Below are 16,129 nucleotides of genomic sequence, written 5' to 3'. Positions count from 1 at the left end.
GTAAACACAGTCCAAAATGTTACGTCCTCTTGTTGCAAAGTGGATTTGTTGATGAAAAATGGGAAGAACAGTTTTGAGATCAGCATGGTTGATCAACAACGAGGATGATGAAGCCGTCTGGTTGTGCTGTTTGTTGTTCACTGATAACCTGGTACAGTTCGTTCAGCTCCGCGCTTCTGTTGCTGTTGTTCGTTGGGGGGATATAGGTAGCGACCAGCAGGATTGAACGTATCTCCCTTGGCAAGTAGAAGGGGCAACACTTCATCAATCAATCAATCAATCAAATTTTATTTATATAGCCCTAAATCACCGAAGTCTCAAAGGGCTTCACAGAATGAAAAGAGGTCGTACAGAGACATCTTTTCAGTATAGGGTACACAACAGCATCCCCTGTCAAAGCTCCCAGAAGGGGAAGGAAAAACTCAAAAACCCCAAATTTGGGGAAAATCAGAAACCTCCAGAAGGGACCACAGGTGGGAGGAGCCCCCTTCCAGGCCCACAGGTTAAGTGGATGCTGCATGTACCAGACACAGAAACGACATAAATTACAGAAAACATATTGTGCTATATAGTGATCATGAATTCATGATCATGAATTCTGCCAGAAATGAGCAGTGTTTGTATACTACTGTGGCATCCCGGCACCACGCTTTGCGGATGTAAACAGACACGCCGCCACCATGCGACTTCCCCCCCTCTGCGAGAGCCCTGTCGGATCTGTAGCATGTTAGCTGCTCTAATTGTATAGCGGAGTTCGGAATGTTACTCTTTAGCCATGTTTCAGTGAAAACTAACATACAACAGTCACTCACTTTTCGGTTTGCTGATCTCAGAAGTCGGATATCATCGGTTTTGTTGTCCATTGATCGAATGTTCGCCAAAAGGATAGATGGTATGGCTGGGCGAGTTGGGTTAGCCTAGCTCCGATATCTCCGCGCTTGCCCCGCTTCCTTGTCCTGGCACGCCGCTTCCGGCGCCTTCTTTCCAGGGGAGGGGTAGCAGGCGAGTCCGTTGAATTAGCAGGCCGGCGTAGCAGCCCCAGTTCCCTTAACGGGTTCTCCAGTTCCGTGTTTAAAACTTGGGAAATCTTGCTTCTCCGGATGTGTAATAAGACCCGTCGACTGTACACATATTGTGGCGTAAACTGACCGGAAAAACTTTCAGACAAACACTTGTTTGACGAACAAAACAACGCATTGTCGGAAGAGCGAGTGTCCGCTGCGTCTACACGCGACACTATTTACATGTGCTTTGTAGACTTGGAGAAGGCGTTGGATGGCGCAACCGGGGGATTTTGTTAGGTGTGACGGATTCCCTAGTAGGAGCTTTCTGACCAGTGTGATTATCATGAGTGTCAGAAACTGGTCCGTGTTTCTAGCAGTATATCAGATTCATTTTTAGCGAGGGTTGGCCCAAAGCTGCCCCTTTTGTCACCAATCTTATTCATAATCTTACATAGACAGAATTTTTAGGAACAGCTGAGGCATTGACCGGCTGGTCAAGTGGCGTAGACCAGGCATCCGCTTCCAGGCATTGCTGCTGCTGTTTAGCACTAGCTGGAGAGATGAGTGCTATTTTTCATTTTTGATTCTACTACCTGTCAGACCTGTGTCTGGTGTTTTTCTTTTCTTTATTTTTGAGGACTATTTCCATAAGAATTCGCTTGGCTGTACTAAGATAAGCATGGCTTTGTGCAGCTCCACCACATCAATCACTTGCAACACCTGCACCATTATCATGGAGAGGCTTTCTCTCCTGGAGCGACCTGTCCGTCAGCAAGTAGTTTGATAATCGTAGATCAGATGGACACATCTGATAGTGCTGGCCATAGCCCTCCTGCTAGTCCGGTTAGCATTAGCCCTATGCTGCTAGCGTCGGCTAGTGCGGGCTGTAGCCTACTCAATAGTCCGGCTAGCATTAGCCCTAAGCAGCCTGCTAGCCGCGGTGAGCCTATTCAGACGCATAATCGCTTTAGCTCCCTTGTTAGGCACAGGCCCTTGTCAGTCTATTGGCTCCCACACATTAGTTATAGGGGACTCCATTACCCGTGACATTAAGCTTAAAATGCCAGCCACAGTAATGTGTATTCCTGGAGCCAGAGCATCCGAAATTGAAGCTCTTCTTAGGGAGCTGACATACAAGAGCCTAACTGGGAAGGCGCCATCACTCTTTCTAGAAACATAGATGTTTGAGCCTTCCATGACTTCTCACATTAGAGCATGTCGGGTCACAGGTGAGCAGCAAGCCTGCTTGAACGGGAGTGGAGTCATTAAGGCAAGAGTTAACTGGCACTAGACTGGACTGCTACAAAACACATAGTATACTTAGTTTAGTTTACTGCAATCCACACACTGTTTCAATAGCTAATGCTGAATCCCATAGTGATAAGATTTCTGCTGAGGTGGTGTTGATTAAGGAAAGTAGCCATGCCTCCTTAACCGGTCAGATTAATGACATACTACCTAGGCGTAATATTAATATTAATACGTGCGTTGTAGCCATCAACAATCAAATTCCGACATTACTAACATTGAGACGAGATTTTAAATACTCAAAATACAAACGGAGCCCCAGCCATCAAAATCTCATACAGTAATCTTGAATAGTTGAGGAAAAAATTCCCAGTTTAAATTCGGCTTCATAAATATTAGGTCACTCTCTTCAAAAGCCCTTTTTGTAAATGATGTTAGGGTATTACAGATCACGATCTTAAAGTGCTTGGTCTCTGCAAAACCTGGTTAAAACCAAATGAATTTTTATCATGAAATGAGCCCTCACTCCCAAACTTTGTGGGCTCACATGCTGCCCGTCCTTGTAAAAAAGGGGGAGGTGTCTCCCTAATTTCAGAATCCGGCCTTAAACTGAGCACGAGCACTAATCACACCTTCAAAACATTTGAGGCTCTCGTTATGTGATCAAGCTCCTCACCACCATTCAATGTGGTAGTTATTTACCGTCCTCCCAGTCCATACACTGGATTCTTAGATGAATTCCCTGAATTTACGGCTGATTTAATAACTAATGCAGATAATATATTAATTAAGGGTGACTTAAATATTCATATGAACTCCCCATTGGAGCCACTTACTGTTGCATTTCAAGCAATAATCGATGCATTTGGTTTTACACAAATAATAGAAGCAGTGACACACCGAAATGGTAATATCTTAGATTTAGTGTTAACCCGTGGCCTAACTGCCTCAAACAATTTTGCTGTATACTAACGCTATGTCTGATCATTATCTTATAACATTCGAAGTCCTTGCTCAGTGTGGTCTTATTGCCCACAACCAAGGCTTTAAGAGCCGTGATATTAACTCATCAACCACAGCTTCACTTTCGTAGCTACTGCCTTTCGCAACAGCTGCCTTTCTGTCTTTCATTGGTTCAGTCGATAAGCTCACAAGCGATTTTAATATGGTTCTTTCAAATTCCCTAAACTCTATAGCAGGGGTGTCAAACTCATTTCGCATCGTGGGCCACATACGGCCTAGGGAGATGTCAAGTGGGCAGGACCATTAAAATTAAACCATACTCTGCTGTAAATAACCAAAATATCATGTCTTTCCTTTGTTTTGGTGTAAAGAAGCACAAGAGCATTAGGAAAATATTGAAATTTAATGAATTATGCTTTTACAAAACATTTCATGAAACACCTCATATTTCATTAGACAAATGTGCAATTTACTTTTATCATTCACAAATATGCATTGCAACTGATCCCACTGATTGTACAAAGGCACAAAACTTTAATTGGTACTGAAAAATATAGTAATGCACTTTGAGATTAAATGAGACTTTTAAAGAAAGAAATTTTTAAACCACTTACACATACCCATATAAAATCTAAATGTAATCCCTGCGTACACCTTACAAACTAAGGAGAGTGATTTTAAATGTGTAATGAAGAAAGTGTTCGCCTGTCCTGTAAATCTGTAAACTTCATACATGAAACATACATACACATACAATACATACCGAAAATTTATGGAGTTGTATGAACAGTAGAATTCCATCACACAACTTTTGTTTTGAAGCTGCTGACTTACATTAAAGTGCAAATTTTTTAAATCACCACAGTAAGAATTCATCTTCACAGAGCTGTATTCTTTCAATGCAAACAGTATCTAAAGCAGCATTTTAAAGGTGTTTAGTCTCGTCTGGACTTGTATTTGCTCCTGAAACTTGGCATCTTTTGGCCTGTACAAGTGCATCAACACCAGGTGTCATGTCCTGACTAGCTGTCACTTTCAGAATGTCATTTAAGTGCTTGTTTGTGAGCCTTGAATGCATTTTTGTTTTATTGATATTCATCACTGAGAAAATTTGTTCACAAAGGTAGGTTGTCCCAAACATGCACAAAATTTTAGCAGCCAGGGCTGTAAATTTGGGGTACCCTGGTAGTAGATACTGATAAAATCTGTCCAGACCTACAGAGGCAAATTTGCCCTTCAAATCTGCGTCACACTGCAAATCAATTATCTCTAGCTGAATTTCGACCAGCAGATCAGAAGCTTTAACTGTGAAAGGTGAGCGAAAAACTGAAAATTCTGTCTCAAGTTCACCAAATACCTGAAAACGTTTCTCAAACTCCCGCAGTAGTCCTGCAATTTTGTCTTTGTACCGTTTCATGGCCGCATCAGGTCAGGTCACACACACATCTCTCAGACAGGGGAAATGAGCAGGGTTGCCATTTGCCAGTTGCATCTCCCACAAAGTCAGCTTCAACTTAAATGCATGTATGTTGTCAGAAAACTGTGTGACAACTTTTTAGCGGCCTTGCAACATTTTGTTCAGATTGTTCAAGTGTTCAGTAATATCAACCAAGAATGCAAGGTCCCGTAGCCATTCCTGAGATTGTAATTCCAACACCGGTTTTCCTTTTTTCTCCATGAACTGTCCAATTTCCTCTCGTAGATCAAAGAAATGCCTCAGCATAGCGCCTCGGCTTAACCATCTCACTTCAGTGTGGTATGGCAGGCTGTAGGTAATGTTGCTGTCGCTGAGAAGTTTGTCAAAGTGACGATGGTTCAGACCTCTGGACCGGATGAAATTTATAGTGCAAACAACCACCTCCATGACGTGGTCCATTTTCAGCGACTTGCAACACAATGCCTCCTGGTGCAAAATACAGTGAAATGTCCAGAAACGATCTCCTCCATTAAGGGCTTGTACTTTGTCTTTGAACTTTGTCGCGACACCTGCTTTCTTTCCGACCATGGATGGCACGCCGTCTGTAGCCAGGCTGTCAGCGCGGGACCAGTCCACTCCAACTCTGTCCAATGCAGCAACGACAGAGCCGAAAATGTCCTCGGCTGTTGTGGTGTCCATCATTGGCACCAACTCAAGAAACTCTTCAGTAACAGTCAATGTCTCATCAACTCCTCGAATAAATATGGCCAGTTGGGCCACGTCTGTGATGTCAGTGCTCTCGTCAATTGCCACGGAAAATGCAATAAATGACTTGACTCTCTGTTTCAATTGACTGTCTAAATCTGCCGATAGTTCCGAAATCCTCTCTGCTATAGTATTCCTCGTCAGGCTAATATTGGCAAAAGCTTGTCGCTTCTCGGGACATACAAGTTCAGCCGCCTTCATCATGCATCGTTTAACAAAGTCACCGTCGGAATACGGCTTCGATGGTAATGCTAATTCGCTAGCAAGTAGGTAGCTGGCTTTTACTGCTGCTTCACTGACTTCTCGGCTCTGGATGAAAGTTGACTGCTGTTTCCTCAGACCCGCCAGCAATTCGTTAATCTTACCTCTTCTTAGTTGTCCTTGCAAGCCGTCATATTTTTTGCTGTGATGAGTCTCGTAGTGGCGTCGAATATTATATTCCTTCAATGCCGAAACTTGTTGCAAACACACCAAGCACAAAGGTTTTCCGTGCATCTCTGTAAATAAATAGGACGTGGTCCATTTTTCTTTGAACATTCTACACTCCTTATCTACTTTTCTCCGTTTGGATAACGACATTTTGGCTAATGAGGGTGTAGCGGAGAGGTAGAGACCAAGGTATTAACAACGTCGTAACAAGCAGCAGATGACGCATTGATACCGTCTGCTGTTTTCAGTCTGTCTCAGTGATGCGACTTGTCTTCTACTCTGATGGAAAGAGTGCCCCTTAGCGGATAATCCATGAATTGCAGCAAATTAAAAATATTAATTCCGTGTCTTTTATGCATTTTTTCCACTTTCAAATTATCCTGCAGGCCTGATTGAACCTCCTTTGGGGCCGGTTCCGGCCCGCGGACCGTACGTTTGACACCCCTGCTCTATAGCACCATTAAGACTTAAAACTCGTCCGAAGCGGCACACTCCGTGGTTTACTGATGAAACGCGTACATTTAAATTGTTAAGTAGACATCTTGAGCGTAAATGGTGAACAACTAAACTCGAGGTGTTCCGTCAGGCCTGGTCCGATAGCTAGCTGAAATATAAAGAGCCTCTCAGGTTAGCAAAAACAAATTTCTTTTCCAAAATTATTGGTCAAAATATTTATTTGATATGGTAGCAAAGCTAATGCAACTGCAGCAGATTAATCACAGTTCCCTTCATTCAGCACACCATTTCATGCAATTCTTTACTCAGCGGATTCAGCTAATAAGAGATAAAACAAAAAAAGCAGCGCCACTTACCCCCTCAGGTTCTGTGATTGCTGATGCTAGTTCGGACAATCAGGTTCATGAAAGTCTGGTAAACCTGTCCCAGTTTGATTTAGTATCCCTGGGGTGTCTTACACACCTGGATAATGCAGCAAAGCCGACATCCTGCATGCTCGACCCGCTTCCAGGCAAACTCGTTAAAGACTTATTCCTGATTTTAGGGTCATCTGTCTTGAATATTATCAATCTGTCGCTCTTCTTTGGCATTGTACCTGAAGCTTTTAAGATGGCTGTCATTCAACCATTACTTAAGAAACCTCACCTAGGTCCTGAAAATCTCTCTAACTATAGACCAGTGTCACATCTTCCGTTTTATTGCCAAAATTCTTGAGAAAGTTGTAGCACAACAGCTTAGCAATTTCATGATAGATAACAATAGATTTGAACTCCTTCAGTCAGGTTTTAGGGCCAACCACTCAACTGAGACAGCCCTTGTAAAAGTGACGAATGATCTTCTCTTTGCCATGGATTCCAACATCTCATCAATATTATTATTGCTTGACCTTAGTGCTGCATTTGGCACTATTGCTCATCATATTCTTATAAAACATCTTAAATCATGTGTTGGTATCTCGGGATAAGTACTTTCTTGGTTCAGATCTTACGTCCTTGGAAGGACGCATGGTGTCTCTTATGGCAATGCGATCTCTGACTCTTTCTCCATCTCATGTGGTGTCCCACAGGGGTCAGTACTTGGTCTCTTACTGTTTAACATCTACATGATCCCTCTTGGCGATATTATACGTAAACATGCTATTAGTTTTCATTGCTATGCTGATAATACCCAACTGTACATGCCTTTAGAAATAACAGATAATAACAGATCCGTGCAAGTGCAGTAAACTGGAGGCCTACCTTGCCGAGATTAAACAATGGATGTCTTCCAATTTTCCGCTTCTTAACCCTACTAAAACAGAGATGTTAATTATTGGTCCTGCTTATCACCAGCACTTGATTAAGAATACCACTTTGAACCTGGATAACTGTACTATTTCCCAAAGTAGTTTTGCAAAAAACCTTGGCATGATATTTGACTCAACTCTCTCTTATTGGACACATATTAATGACATGACAAGAACAGCATTTTTTTTCAGCTATTGACAAGGACAACAAAGTTCGATCATAGTACTCAGATTCTAGCTGACCTGCTTTGGCTTCCAATACACATGAGATGTGATTTTAAGGTGTTGTTAATTACTTATAAAATTTTACACGGTTTAACTCCTTCCTTGTATTCGAATTAGAATCACCATATGTTCCGTCCTGACAACTTTGGTCACAAAATGCCGGTTTGTTATCGACCCCACGGGCTAAAAAGAAGTCCGCGGGATCAAGGGCCTTTTCCATTCACACGCCAGTAATATGGAATGCCCTACCTATGGAGGTTCACGCAGCCACCTCAGCATAAATCATTAAATCCTGACTAAAAACACATTTACTGTATACTAGTTAATTAGTTAATGTTTAATTAGTTAATGTGCCTGTCTGCAGCTTTTTTCTTCTTTTTCCTCCCTCCTTCTTCAGGCTCAGAGAGGAGGCTAGCTAGATGATGAAGGTTGACTTGACCGCCCCCATTTGGCCCTGCGCTGATAGACCATCGTGAGTTGAGAGATCAACCATCTGAGGTCCACTTGGTTGGACTGTGGGAAGGTTCCTGCCCAATGACTTTGCCTGCTGTCAAGTCATCATTCCACTATGTAGCACAATATGTTTTCTGTAATCTATATTGTGTACCTGTATTTAACTATATTGTGTATCTCTTTGTCTGTATTTGGTACATGCTGCATCTACTTCAACCTGTGGGCCTGGAAGGGGACTCCTCCCACCTGTGGTCCTTTCTGAAGGTTTCTGATTTTCCCCAAATTGGGGTTTTTGAATTTTTCCTTCCCCTTCTGAGAGCTTTGACAGGGGATGCTGTTGTGTACACGACACCAAAAGGATGATTGTATGACTTCTTTTTTCAAAAGAAGTCTCGACATGACCTCTTTTCATCTGTGAAGCCCTTTGAGACTTCAGTGATTCAGGGCTATACAAATAAAATTTGATTGATTGTTTAATGATGTTATTTAATTGTATACATTTATATTATATATAAGTAGCATATACTATACTATCTTGTTACCAATTTTTAATATGTATAAACAATTTTGGTGCTTTTACCTGGGGTTTTACACACACTAGCTAATTAACATAGGGTTGGATTGTCCGCCATACGGCGAATTCGCATTACGATCCAAACCGCGGAACGGATTAATCTTGTAAACAGGAATCCCACTGTACTGTGTTTGCGTACATAATAGCAATGACACAGGTTGAGCCAGTTATTCTATCGTCAGGTATAAATTATCACAGCCTACATAGTTCAGAATAGCGTTTCTGTCTGAACTATGTGTTTTTGTTTGTTTGTTTTTCTTAAATACCGTAAATGTGCTGATTTTCATGTTGTAGCATGTTAATGATATTGGGCAATTTTAATATTGCAATATCTCAGTTTTTGTTACATCTCTAATTGACTTTTCATAACTTATCACCATGAGTTACAACATTGATTTGATTATGCAGTAGCAAAGCAGCAATTTTCAATAAAGAAGCTTTCACAAATTTTTCAAATGTGGAGTTTCTCTCAAATTGTGAATACGAAAGTATGTGTTGGCAGCTGTAGGGCTAAACCAATACTGCTCTGCTAGCCTCTGCATGCTTCCCTTGGGTAGGATGTTGATGTTAGGTTGGCTTTCTGCTCTAGAATGAACTGCCCGTCTGCTGCATCACACACACACATACACACGCAGACGATCACACACACACACACGTTTGTTCTGTAAATTTGAGGCCCCCAGGCTGGATCTGAGCTTGTCTATGATCTGTCATTTAACACCACAGAGCCCGACCACAAAATATCCAGCTGTAGCCACCAAGCACCCTCAGCAACCACACAAATGGTTGACACAAAAAACCATAGAGGTTTATATAGAGACAAGTCTGTCTGAAGAGCAGTTTTCTCTCAATTTGTCAGAAATGCTCATGTTCATTTGGCAGGTTTGTGGTAGTACTCGTTTAAAAACCCAAGAGATCTTGTGGGATTCACACAATTTCCACATTAAGAGTTAATGCATGCCCCCCATCACTCAAAACCCAACTGTCCTTCCTCTAATGACAAAGACAATCCTCTGAGTAAACAGTCAAAGTCCTGAGCGGAAGAAAGCCTCGCTGTGATTATAAAAGCAGAGAGGTCTGGACTTCTACATCTTTTCAGCGGTTAACAAATAATAGCTAAATGACAGGTTAACAGGAAGATTTTTTATTTTACCTAATAGAATTTTATTATTTGTACTTGTAATATTTTGTTTTTTCTTTAAAGAAAGCTTGGGGTCTTTGGGGGACATTTTGTTGTCTGATACATTTTAATAAGGCTGTATACTCAGGTGCATTAACATAACTAGAAAGTCTTGCTATTCCATGACAAGGCTATCATGCTCCTTTATTTCATCATCACCTTTCTACTAACCTGGACATGTTGTCTTGTTGACCAGACAATGCTTCACTTCAGAGAGCTCAGGACATGGTCTGCCAAAATGCGATGGGTACTGCAGTACCTGGCGTGTGCGGCTCTCCTGCCCCCGTTTGAAGCCACAGGTTCGACCTGATCGAGAGCAAGGACTCCATTGAGTCCACTCAACTACTTCACAGTGGACTGAAGGGGAAAAAAGGATGAGGTTGTTATACATGTGTTTTTTTTGTGTTAAGGACTTGCTGTTCAAATTCTACATTGTTGGAGGTTGTTGTGATGATGTAAATTATTAACACACTTGTTTGAACCATTTTCTTAGTCATAGGGTCCCTTTTCACACCAAACAGTCCAGGAACTCTGAGTTCCTGGTTACAGGGGTTCTGAGTCCGAAGTCCCTTATCGATGGGCCACAAGTTTGCGTCATTTAATAAGATGATGACAAGCAAGATGATTAGCTAAAGAAGCTGGTAAACACATCATGGGAATGGAACCTAATTAGTTTTTTCTTTATTTGCAGCTCTGTTAGCTTGATGCTAATCATAATCAAAAATGCATATACGTTATTTAAGCTGTGCAATATGTAAACTTGAAAAAGGAAAGGAGGAAGCTTCTTGGATTCCCGATGGGTAAAACCGTGAGTACTAATTTTGCTGTCTTCCCACTAAATAGCACAACACGACAGGATCGATGTGTGTTCTAGTCTTTATTATTTTATCTCCCTTTCACATCACTCTCGCTTTAATGCACCGCTCCCTCTCTTTCTTGCACATGTCACTCAAATGCGTTAACTAAGAACATGTCCATTCAAAGTAGAAATCAAATGTAAATAAATGAAAACCCCAAACATAGTAAATAACATGTTACACAATCTATCAACAAAACTAGGTGTTGTTGGCGGGGCGAGTACTTTCCCACTTTCAGCGAGTGCTTAGTGACGGGAAGCTAGCTTAATTGGGTTCAACTTCAATGACATTTCAGCAAGACATGGGAAATCCTCTCCTAGGACCAAAGAAAACCTAGATCATCTAGTACATGGTAAAAAGGACCATCTACACTGATAGCAGTTGGTGGGTGTGGGTCCGTGTTCTTTTGAGGGGCTTGCATCGTGGAGAGCGTGCCGGAGGACACGAAAACAGTTGACACGGGCGCTGATTGAAGCTTCCACATAGCCAAGCGATTTCTGTCCCCCCCCCTGCATGTGCTTTGAGGTGCAGAGCGTTCAGGGAAGTGCATGCCACGGACTGGGCTCCAGTTGTGGTAGGATTTCTGATCACTGGTCGAACGTTGACTCGATGCACTTGCTGTGTGATCCGTGTGTTCCGTGACTCAACACCAATTTACTTCAACAACAAAAGGGGGTGAAGTCGCTGACGGGCGCGTTTGCCGATACCTGCTGTCTCTCGGCATGTTGACAAAATGCTATAAAAAGAATACACGGATTGAGCACCAAATGTAGCGGATTACTGATCCAGTTCGCCAGGACATAAATCTCCTTCAGTCGGTGCTCTGTCCGTGTGTTTTTATTTTTGTTTTTAATAGCTCATGATGGGCATTCCGGTCAGCGACTCGCCTTTTTTTTGTCGTTGAAGCAAATTGGAGTTGGATGTCCTCTTCTCCGTCAATATGCAGTAGAGTCTGTTCAGAACACCCATCCACCAATCAATTTTCTCTCCTTCCATTATTTCAAAATATTAAACTGTCCACAGTGAAAACAGCGTAATGGCGGCTGCTGATCCAGAAACCACACAGCCCCAAGTTTAACCAACCAATCAGCGTTAGTTAGCACAAGTTAGCGCAGCACGCCCCCCTCGAGTGACCTGTGTACAGAGGCAGAGGCCCTAGTTGCAACTAGGAGCTATAAAGGTTCTGAGTAGCTTACGAAACCTTCCCTACCTGGACGTTTTTTGGTGTGAACAGATAAGAGAACTCATGCTACAAGGGTTCAGCAGAAGAGTTCCTGCGGTTTGAAAGGCCCTTATAGTACTTTCATTTTTCAGACTCATCTCGCCTGGGCCACCTTGGTTTGAGGCGGTCTGTTTTCAACTTTTAAAAAAGAGGACTTAAGAAAAGGAGTGATCAAATCTGCCAGAACTGGTAGGTTTTTTCCTTAACAGGTAACTGCAGTATGCAGCTTTTATAGTGTATCATACGTGAGTTCTCTTCTGCTGCAGCAGCCAATCACATTGTCTACTTTCTGGTTTGTAGGTGCCAGTTCCACTGTAAAGACTGCTACTGCAGTTAATTACTGCACAGTTGCGAGTGAGCTACGACCTAGCGAATGAGTGAGTGAGAGAGAGAGAGAGAGAGAGAGAGAGAGAGAGAGAGAGCGAGAGAGAGAGAGAGAGAGAGAGAGAGGGAGGTGGACCATCAGGGCCAGCAAGGCCTTCTGTGCTGGCCTCATATAACCTGACATCATTATCATAACTATAATAAATTATAATAATTATAATATTTCAATTTGGATTCATTTTTATTACATGTATATATTTTATATTTTTTTAATTTATAAAATTATTCTCCATATTCTGTTTTTATGGTTTTTCATATTATATCCATTTGGTTATGCTCCTTCTAGTGTTTTAGTTTTAAGTTGGAGTTTTTAGCCAATTAGAATTCAGCGAACTTGTGTCGCCAGGCTGTATTTAATCTGCCTGCTCTCGGTGGCGCTGGGGCATTCACTTCAACAGTTGTGGGCTTCTGCGCTAGCACAGATCGAGATGTGAGCGCCCCGTATACTTATTACAGCTGTAGTAGTCAATCGAGTCATAAGATCGCCACCTAGAGGCTTCCTCGCGTGAGTGGATGCTCCCTGCAGAGAGGTGGTGCAATGCTCAACAACCAAGCTACACGGTGTTGGCTTTGGATGATTGCGTTAGAGGCGTAGTGTAGCTATTAGCTAACCTGTCCCGACTTGGCCATATTTCTGACTGTGCTAGCAAGGGTGTGAGCTAACTCTGGCAAATAGTTCTGCTGGGAATGCCTTTTGTCTGCAAAGGATCGATTTAGTGTTTGGAGCTACAATGGATTTGTAAACTTCAATTGTTTAACCAAGGCAGCAATGAGACACCAAAGCACGGCTGCACACACGTGCCACAGCGCTTTTAAAAACTTCTTGGGACACCCGAGTGGATATACAGTATTGCACATCTCAGTTCGAAGGTAAGGAGAGCTCCTCAATATGCTACAGTGCTTTTAAAAAACTTTTGGGAATACCCGAGTGGATACACTGTACATCTCAGTGCCAAGAGAAAGAGAGCATGAAGAGCTCTAGAAAAATCAGGAGATATTGAAAAGACTGATCGATTGTGACCGCCGTTTTTTTTTTGGTGAGTGCAAGCCTTAATTGTTTCAATTTTAATATGTTTGTGATATTTTATTTCATTCATATTCAAGAAATAGTCAAGAAATAAAATGATGTTCTTCTAATATTAAACTGCAATTTATAATTTGGACTACATAAAATTTCGTGGGTATTTATTTTAAATTATTACTTTTTTTAAAGTTTTGACAGCATCACATACAATGACACGTTTTAATGGCTGGTGCGGGTTTATTGACGTTGAAAGCTTCGGATAATAGCCTGTGTAGCCCAGTAATGCGTACGTGTGCGCAAGAGGGCTATTTATTCGAGGGTTTTGACATCACAGAAGGGGTACGCGTGAAAGCCACGCCACTGGTTGAATCACTTATTTGAAAAAAATCTACCATAGAGTGATCAATTATATTTTAAAATATTGTTGTACTGTAGATTTGTACTTATTTAATACAAAGTGCCCGTATTTCAATTTAAGGCAGATGTATTCAATCAGAAAGAATTGATGTAAATGTTTATAGGTTGGCAAACCCCGATTAGCTCACTGAAGTTTTTTTTTTTCATTTTTATTCATTTTATTTACATATTTAGTTTAATTTAGCATGGTAAATGCCTTTGAAAGTAACACATGGCGAGTCATATGTTTTATAAAATAATTAAAACAGTTTTTACAATGTAGGAAAATGGCTATTTAGCAAAAAAAAAAAAATATATATATATATATATATATATATATATATATATATATATATATATATATATATATATATACTTTACAGCTGTAATTTCAGTTCTGCAATTTTATGATATTTTTGCTCAAGATTATCATACTGTTAGAATCTGATATCGTCCCATGCCTATTTGTAGAGCAACACGTGAAAGCATTTGATTCATTATTATATCCGCATGCGATCATGGAGTAAAGTGAACATGACTAACCTTGTGGTACACACTCCATGAGTTTGTCATTGGGTTCATAGTCATCTGGACAGACGCGGTGACATTTTCTATTGAGCAGGTACAGGCCTGGCAGGCACCTAGTACATGTCTTGCTGTTCACACACAACTCACACCCTGCAGGGCACTCTGCAACTATATGAATACAAAACGTATGTACAACATTTCAAACGAGGTCTTATACAGCAGTGGTCCCCAACCCCCGGTCCGCGGACCGGTACCGCTCCGTGGATCAACTGGTACCGGGCCGCGTGGGCTGCACCCGAAATAATGTTCATACAGTTGATACGTTTGTGATGTGGTTTTTAGAGCAGCCAGCCCCCCCGGTCCGCAATATAAATCTAAGGTTGACCGGTCCGCGGTGATCAAAAGGTTGGGGACCACTGTTATACAGCATCTTCACACCATTGCCAACTTGTAGATGATGCGTTTTGGTGAAGAATTTGGTTATCATACTGCATTCATGAAACGTTATATTTTATATGGGTCTCTTGAAGCTGAATACTCACTGGGAACACACTCCCTCTGTGTATCGCTGCAGACCATGTCCTCAGGGCAGTTCTCTCGGCAATCACCTCGGTGAAGGTAGAACCCTATTCGACAGCGTATGCAGAATTTCTTGTTGAAGCAGGAGTCACACTCAGGTCTGCACTCTTGACAGAGAAACATAAACCCACCATCGGTATTTTTTTTTTTAGATGGCACAAATCGTTGCGTGTTTACTTTTGATAAAAAAAAAGTGTATTACTACATGTGCGTCTATATATGTCCCACTGTCAGGAATTCATTGCAAATAACTAAAGACGGATTGTGCTTTACAGTTCATACACTTTTTAATTTCATTTGCTTAAAAATTTGATTTTTTTAGCAAGTGAAATGCATTTACCACATGTTGCCTGGGGAAAAATAGATTTCAGGCATACGATCACACACAACCCTAATAAGGACCAGCAGTATACAAAATTTATAAATTGATGCTTTTTGTGTTGCAGTTTGAGTAATAATTTTACAAATATTGTATACTATCTATTCACACACATTTCTGGCATCTACGGTTTTGCTAATTCTGCGTTCATTTAAAGATAAGACACCCAAATGTTTACTTGTGCAGGTATTTCTTTCTCGTGAGCGGGTGCCGTAAAAGCCTGGAGGACAGGATGTCAGGCACACCCCGATCTGCTTCATTCCAATTCTATCCAAATGCATGAAGAAACGTGGTTTGCAGGAAAGGCAGCCATTGTAGTCAGAGCAGGTTAGACAGCCACCATGCTGGCACACTGAATTCACACCAGAAGTTTCTGTTGAGAAGAAATAATTGCCTATTATTTAATTTCTGTTGTGTAAAAGAAATAAGTCTTCAGTATAACATTTTTTTTAGTGGCCACATGTTTTTGCTTGAACAAATAACCTTTCATTCAACTCTGCTAGAATGAGACAACCCTGACAGATAAGTGAATTTAACATGGACATATACTAATATGAGGACTTTGCCTTGCTTCTTGTAGTTCCTCCCACCAAACCTTTAAGAAGCTTTTCTTTTACTTGTCCCTTCACACTCTCTTGCAGATTACGAGACTCCATATTTGATCGTCTGACTAGAGAGTAGCAGGTAGTCCTTTTCAAAAACAAACAGAAAGCTCCACTTCAATACAGATAGGTTGTTGGAAATTTCAAGAATACTTTTAA

At 41.4% G+C, this 16,129-nt stretch overlaps 1 protein-coding gene across 1 annotated transcript in view; it reads right to left on the bottom strand.

The window, feature by feature from the left end:
* Nucleotides 1-16,129, bottom strand: part of rspo3 (R-spondin 3) — a 40,601-nt gene that overhangs the window by 6,000 nt on the left and 18,472 nt on the right. The window contains exons 2-5 of the mRNA XM_088411045.1: nucleotides 15,547-15,741; nucleotides 14,953-15,096; nucleotides 14,426-14,578; nucleotides 10,171-10,356 (exon numbers count right to left, since the gene is read on the bottom strand). Coding sequence (XP_088267171.1) covers nucleotides 10,171-10,356; nucleotides 14,426-14,578; nucleotides 14,953-15,096; nucleotides 15,547-15,741 — 678 coding nt within the window. The remainder of the gene's footprint in view (nucleotides 1-10,170; nucleotides 10,357-14,425; nucleotides 14,579-14,952; nucleotides 15,097-15,546; nucleotides 15,742-16,129) is intronic.

The sequence above is a fragment of the Hippichthys cyanospilos genome, chromosome 3 (assembly GCF_059441005.1).
Source record: "Hippichthys cyanospilos isolate Australia breed blue-spotted pipefish chromosome 3, RoL_Hcya_1.0, whole genome shotgun sequence".
Classification (NCBI taxonomy): Eukaryota; Metazoa; Chordata; class Actinopteri; order Syngnathiformes; family Syngnathidae; genus Hippichthys; species Hippichthys cyanospilos.
Note: the sequence above shows the minus strand (reverse complement) of the source record. Positions and strands in the feature narration are given on the sequence as shown.